The 7574-nt window shown below is 33.1% G+C and overlaps 1 protein-coding gene across 3 annotated transcripts; it reads right to left on the minus strand.

Moving 5' to 3' along the window:
* Positions 1-2774: 2774 nt before the first annotated feature.
* On the minus strand, positions 2775-5274 carry LOC106301225 (uncharacterized protein At4g06598). 3 transcript variants are annotated; one of them, XR_001262198.1, is made up of 5 exons: positions 5099-5274; positions 3989-4594; positions 3830-3905; positions 3519-3742; positions 2775-3384 (listed from the first exon to the last, which is right to left on the minus strand). XR_001262198.1 is itself a non-coding variant. In XM_013737611.1 (5 exons), exons 2-5 carry the CDS (start codon positions 4585-4587, stop codon positions 3182-3184), a joined length of 1005 nt encoding a protein of 334 aa, XP_013593065.1. In that variant the 5' UTR covers positions 4588-4594; positions 5099-5274; the 3' UTR covers positions 2775-3181. The 3 variants fall into 3 exon arrangements, 2 of the variants coding, with proteins under 2 accessions (XP_013593065.1, XP_013593138.1); XM_013737611.1 differs by having other exon boundaries at positions 3616-3742; XM_013737684.1 differs by lacking the exon at positions 3519-3742.
* Positions 5275-7574: the final 2300 nt, after the last annotated feature.

The raw sequence follows: 7574 nt of genomic DNA on the forward strand, positions 1-7574 counted from the left end.
AGAACGCATGGACTAATGTCGTATCGACGTTTCGGAAGAGCTTGGTCGCTACGTAGCGACCGAGATCCTGCTCGAGCTCGGTCGCTACGTAGCGACCGAGCGAACGCTCAGTGACTACGTAGCGACCGAGCTTTGGCTCGAGCTCGGTCACTACGTAGGGACCAAGCTTTGGCTCGAGCTCGGTCGCTACGTAACGACCCTCTTCGAGCTCTTGTCCGATGACTCGCGTTTTGTCCGCAAAGCTTTTCGTATAGAAGAATCTATTTCGAAAAAGTATTTGTCGAAGAAGGTTTCTACGTTTTCTTCTTCGGGGATTTTGACGTTAACTTCGTTGCAACCGTTTTCGACCCCAACACGGACTTTCATACATTGATTCCGTCATGACCGATTTGGACCCCAACATAAATTTATATTTACTAAAATTGAATTATTTTCTATATAAATGAGTGAATGTAAATTGAGTCATGATTGCCTTTGGTTTAGGGTTTGATAACATATGTTATAGTATTTGTTTTGTATGTTTAAGGTTTGATTTTGGAATCTTAACTTTTTTTTTACAAAAATTGACCTACATGTGTTTAGTTTGTGTATATTAAACACTTTATAAGTTTATTTTAAGTTTAATGAATTGTTTTTTGCTATTTGGTTAGTTATTTGATTGGGTTAGTGTTTGGAAGACCTCTCAGAAGACTTCCTGTGAAGTCTTAAGTCTTCTAAGAAGTCGACATATAATGCACTAGAAGATTTCCTCGAAGACTTCATACATATTTCCGCCTAAAGTTTAGTAGAATTTAGGTTTCTCGCCTAAAGTGAAGTCTTCGAAAAGAAGTCTTTTCATGTATTAGATGTTCAAAATAATTTATTAATTTTATAAAAAAAAATTATATTGATAGGAAAATTTTCAAAATCATGTAATAATAAACATTTCTAAAATATTGAATTGTTTTCAATATATACGAGTGAAATTGAGATTGAATTTCGTACATGTGAAGTCTTCCGAAGACTTTTAGTAATATAGGGTTTAGAGGACTTTTAAAAGACTTTATAGAAGATTTCACAACAAAGTCTTCCAATATCCGTTTAAATTTTTAGTAGAATTAGGTTTCCCGTCTAATTATTATTTTGGAAGACTTCCAAAAAATTTCAATTTATAATGCACTAGAAAATTTCTTCGAAAATTTCTTAAAGAGTTTACAGCAAAGTCTTTTACCCGCTCGAATTTTAGTAAAATTTTAAATTTTCCTGTTAAACATTAAAAATCTAAAATATAACAAATTTTTTATCAAATTAAAACTAAACCCGTTGACAAAACCCATGAGATAACTTGTTTAGCTTCTCCATGAATACAAAACTTCACCACAAAAGTGATTCACTCGTTAATGACCAAGAATCATGAGCTTTTATGTCTCTATGAACCTTACAAAGTTTGGAATCAAAATTTTGGTTTTTTGGATAAATTTAGAGAGAAAGTGAAAGATACTTGATGAATCTGAGGATGATAGAGTAAAACCATATTTTTTAGTGCATTAAAAGCTTCAAATTTGTTGGTGTGCAAAAGAAATGAATTATGAAGAGTAAAAATTGATTTTTTGGTGCATTAAAAGCTTCAAATTGGTTGGTGTATTTATGGGAATGACAATATTGTAAATACTTGATGAATATGAGGATGATAGAGTAAAACCATATTTTCGAAAAAAGTAACAACATTTTCGTGAATAACTCAACTTTCTAGAATGAATAGAGCAAATGAAAGTTTCAAAAAAAAGAAGCATGAGTTACTTTTGGGGTTGACTCCAAATTTTGAATCATATTTAAAAAAAACCCAATAATTTTTATCATAGAAAAAAAAATCTCAAAAAATATTCATAAACATAAAAAACTATTAACAAGATAGTATTCAATTAGGAATTTGAGGTGATTTGTGTTTACATGATAAATTAACTAAATATTTTTAAATAGAGTTATTTAAAATTTAATTTTATTGAACTTGTTATTTGACAAATAATTTTGAAATCCACTTTACTGAAAATAGTTTAAGCCATTAATTGTCAAATTCTTGTTATCATTTTACAGTGTTTTATCAAAATTTATTTAAGAAAAATAAAAATTTAAATCTCTTAATTATAAATAAAATTATAGAAGGTTTAACAAAAATCACTAGTAAAACTTTTAATGCACCTAAAATCATCTAAAATTTTCAAAAAGTCAAATTACTTCAGACTGTATATGAATAAATTATCATATATCCTAAGCCTAACCCTCATCTACACCCTACATATTAAAATTTAAACCATAATCACTAAATTTTAAATTTAATTTAAAGATATGTTTATTATATAGTTTATTATTGGGTCCTTTATTATCTACATGTTTTTAATTTTTTTTTTTTTTTATATTTAGTTAATCATAAAGTTATAAATATAAGTATATTTGTACTTTAACATTTTTATAAATGCTATTTTGAGATTTTTTTTAATCCTTGTTTTATTACTATTTGAGGGTATTTTCTTTAATAAACATAATATAATTAGTGAATTGATATTTTATAAATTTTATTGTACATCAGCTTCATTTCTTTAGCATGCAATTTTATTAATTAAAATAGTTTTATCATAAATTTTAAAAAGTAGTTTTGTTATAACTTTATAAAGAAGGACTATAGAAAATAGTTTTTCTCCTAGCCAGTAGGTGAAGAACTTTTCCAACTCAAACTTCCAAACCTGCTTAACTGCTTCGACACAAGAATTCAGAATCTGAATTGTACAATTCAGCAATTCTCAAGCAATCAAATTATCCTCACACTTGGGGGAAGTTTACAAAGTCATCAACTTTACATGAACCATTCACTCCACGGGAATGCACCATTTGACCAGTTACATAAAATACAAACAAATAAACAGTACAACTCCACATATCAGTGTATCTTTTACCAAACCACAAGTCACCACAACAACACCAGATTAATGAAGTCCAGGTGTATGATCTTCAAACTAAAGCACCTCAGGCAAGCCATATGCTGGAAGTAATATAGGTTTTCAGGTAATGGAAACCAGGTGCACTAGACCATAAAAAAAAGTGAGGGAGCATTACGAGACAATAGAGTAGGGCCTGATCTTGTTGAAACGGCATGCCCTCTTAGAGCTAATGAACCCGTGGGTAGAGAGACACTCAGATACACTGACTAAAAGTGGAACTGACCCATCACAGATAAAGAGTCACGCCTGCAGTTGGAATCTTTAGCGTTCAGGGAAAGAGTCGAGAATTGAGAGTCCAGATCTTTGCTACTTGCACGTTTGTGACTTGCTGATTGTTGACGAGTATGCTGTTGTTGTTGATGCAGAGCTCGTAGTCTTCCAATCTCCCTTTCCAGCACCTCTTGTTCCACTGCACAATAGACAACTCATGAGTCGTAGTACTACTACTCTGCTACAATATCCAATGGGCTAATAAGTATTGTAAAGCGTGTTTATTAGTTTCTCCAGCAGCTTAAAGTAAATAGGAGGAGTGCAAATAGTTACGTAATGTTCAATCTTGATGACCAGCTACTACTTGAAAATTCATACTTCAGGTCTCTAAAAGAAGATAGAAGAACATTTTTTTGGAGAAGAAACTAACGTTGTTTGATAAGCTTCTCCTGAGCTATACTTTCAAGGCGGTGCTTAAGAGCTTTATTTTCCAAACTCAGAATAAGATTCCTCTGGTTGAGAAAATCAAGCTCAGCTGAAACTTTGGAGCCTTCTGCCTATCGATACCCAAAAATATCATACTCGAATACATCTTTCACTGACTATCTTTAAATACAAGGGTTTTATTTTTTTCTTAGCGTTACCTGCAATGTTTGTACATTCCTTTCTAGCTCAGATATGTACTGGAGCTTACGTACCCGTGATCGTTGTGCAAATTGCCTGCAGGGAGCCATGTTATGATACATCAATCATCCGTGATATGCTATTCAAATCATTCAAGAAGGAGTAAAGAGATCACTTACTGTTTGGCTCGTTTTGTATTATCAGCCTCATACGCCCCAGGCTGAGGATTGGAGTTGTTTTCCTCAGAAGAGAACCTCTTTGTTTCTGCTGTTGCATCTTGAGACATATATGATGATGCTCCCATGTGTTTCCCACCACCAACACTCTCTCGAGTCCAAGAAGGACGAGCCCCAGATGGTCGATTCCTCTGCTTCAGGAAACTACCATCAGCGTAAAAGGAAGCGTCCTGACTAGGATCAAGCTCTTGAATTCCTCTTTGAATAGAAGCAGCTGGATTCCTATAGCTGAAATCACTTATGGTTGTAGCAGCATTAGCCACGTCAAGGTAAGCATAAGAGTCGCTTGCCGAACGCCTATGACCAGACTTGCGAGCAGGGCTCTCAGGCTCATTGAGAAGATCATCAAGCCAAAAGGGAAGCTCTTCTTCTACCAAATGGCTCTCAGAGGATGTCCGCTGGTGAGCTTTCTCAACACTAACCTTGTGGCTGTGCCTTGAACCCATCAAACCACTAGGAAACGGGATCTTTGGAGGGAGCAAAGCACTTTTCCCTGGGTTCATCAAACTCCTAACACTCTCTGATCCCTTGGTGCCAGCCATTGTCACTCTTTCCTCCCAAAAAGAACATTTAACAAGATTGATTTTATCCACTAATTTGAAATGCAAACAAACAAAGATCAAAAGGAAAAAAAAATGGGGGTCTAACTAACTATTAAAACCATTGCATCAACCCCACAAAGCAGCTGTCTTTAAGCTTGGCTTAAGAACCCAGTAACACAGATCAATGCAACAGTTACAGAAAGCATTTAACTTTTTAAATGTTTTATTTAGTCCACTCACCATTCAAGTTGCTTTCTCCTTAAGCTAAGTTATCATATTACACACTTTGTTTTAAGAAATGTGATTCTTAATTATCTAACAACCGTCTTCACCATCAACATTAATCAAATAACCTTTTTCTTCTTCCCGCATCAGTTAACAAACCAATCAATTAAATTCGAAAACAAAAAAATCGAGATTTCCATTATAAAAGAAAAGTAAATAAACCCGAAACTAATAACAGATACAGATTCATCGTAGCAATATTTTCTTTTTAAAAAGAAAAACTAACCAGTTGGAGAAAGAAGGAAGGAATCGACCCTTGGGAGACTATATGGATCAGAATCCAATCAACAATCAGGAAAACAAAAATTGAAATCGTTCCTCCGCCTCTGTGTCTTATCGTTGGAAGGAAGGAGAGGGCGGCTGAGAGAATTTTTGCGGAATTTAGTCCTTAAAAGGTAAATCAAAAAGGCTTTAAGACCCTTTTGTTTTTCTTTCTTTAATATTTAAAAGGTCGTCCCAAATACTTTATCATTTTCTATATTTTCCCCATATGACAAATACTTTATCATTTTCTATATTTGCCCCGTATGTTTGTTTTTCAAGAAAAAGACAAAAATAGCACTAAATCAAGTTTTTGTTCCCAGACTAGTACTCAAGGTCAAAAGTCACAAAAATAGAACTTAATATTTTATCAAAAGTCACAAACTTAGGGTTTAGAGTTAAAGGGTGAGGTTTAGGATTTAGGGTTTAGGGTTTAGGGTTTAGGGTTTAGGGTTTAGGGTTTAGGGTTTAGGGTTTAGGGTTTAGGGTTTAGGGTTTAGGGTTTAGGGTTTAGGGTTTAGGGTTTAGGGTTTAGGGTTTAGGGTTTAGGGTTTAGGGTTTAGGGTTTAGGGTTTAGGGTTTAGGGTTTAGGGTTTAGAGTTTAGGGTTTAGGATTTAGAGTTTAGGGTTTAGAAATGAGGTTTTGGGGATAAGATTTCAAATTTTGAAAAATAAAATAATTAAAATTTTCAAAGGATAAACTTAGAAAGGTGCTATTGTGGTCATTTTAGTTTTTGAGTGCTATTTTTGTGATATAAACTTAGAAATGTGCTATTTTTGAGATTTGGCCTTGTTTTTCGCGCTTCGTGATTGAAAAGTTCCGGTCACTTACCAACCAGTTTGATCATAATGCAATTATTTATAAAATTAATATCTTCATAAATTAAAAGAATTTCCATATTTGTAAAAAAACTTTCTCGATTCAACCATATTGATAAATTAATCCTTCATTAAATTTGATTAAAATATGATATCAAATAGGGCTGGGCAAATAAACCGAACCCGAAAACCCGAACCGAACCCGATCCGATAAAAATGAATCCGAACCGATCCGAAACCCGGCATAAATACCGAATGGATCTTGTTTTATGGTATTTCGGGTTATGGATATTATCCGAACCGAACCCGAACCTAAATGGATATCCGATAGAACCCGAAACATTCAAAATTGCCAAAAGAACTTGTACCAAACATGATCTCAATTCCTAATATGTATTCAAAATATATTGAACATCTAAAATAATTATCTATTATATGAAGATTGATGGTTGAAGGTGGCGGTTGAAGGTTGAAGTTTTTAGATTTTGGTTTTGTTTTCATTGAAAAATATTTTTCATTTCATGAGAACTTGGTTTTCGTTTTATGCTTTCATTTATTTGGTTTTCTTTCGATCAATAACTATGTTTACCTTTCACTTGTTTTTGAATGATCACATTTGATATTCCTTTTTTTTTTTGAACCGATTTTATTTATGTTTTGGTTACAAAATAGGTACAAATCAAGTATTTTAAAACCAAAGAACCGATTTTACTTATTTTTTTGTTACAAAGTAGATATAAATCAGGTACATTTAAACCGAAGAACCAATTGGGACCCGAACCCGAAAGTACATCGAGTTGTACCAGTTTTTTGAAGATTTACTAACCCCGATCCGAACCCGAGCCGGTCCTGAATCGAATTTTCATATAACCCGAATGTAACTGATTTTGATAAACCCGAAAAACCGAAACCCGATTGGGACCCCGAATGCTTAGGCCTAATATCAAATCTCAATTTCATTAACTCCATCTCTATTTGACTAGCAATACTAATTTTCTTGCCACTTGTAAAAAGTATCTAATAGATGTTATAAGACAAAAGAGCATAGACGGACAGACATTAAAACTAGTTACAGTTTACACGTCATAAACACTACGCAAAGGAAAAGAGGATCTTTTGTCGAAGATCATGTTTTGAGCATATGGGCCATTTATTTATTCATTTACTTTAATTTTATAATAATGATTGGTGAGTTGGAATTGATCTGTTACCTAACGTAAAGTGCAACAACATGGGCCAAGTTGATCAACAAATAAAGATTAAAATTATTTTATTATATTCTGTATATTTTTATATTTTATAGGTTCACAAAATGACAAAACACAAATGCTATCTCAAATTTATATATTTTCTCTAGGGGTGTCCAATCCGGATATCGGTTCGGTTTCGGTTCGGTTTTTTCGGTATTTCGGTTAGTAAAATATAACTACCATTCTAAATCCATATTTACTTCGGTTCGGTTCGGTTTATATACCGTCGGTTTTCGGTTTATTCGGTTTTATACCAAAAAACATAATTCTTTATTTTAGGATCATATTATATGAATTTTAGAGTCTTGTTGTCAACACATTCATTTATTAAAAAATATTATAAGTTTAAATAAAAGAACAAAAATAAAAAAT

The sequence above is a fragment of the Brassica oleracea genome, chromosome C1 (genome assembly GCF_000695525.1).
Source record: "Brassica oleracea var. oleracea cultivar TO1000 chromosome C1, BOL, whole genome shotgun sequence".
Taxonomy (NCBI): Eukaryota; Viridiplantae; Streptophyta; class Magnoliopsida; order Brassicales; family Brassicaceae; genus Brassica; species Brassica oleracea.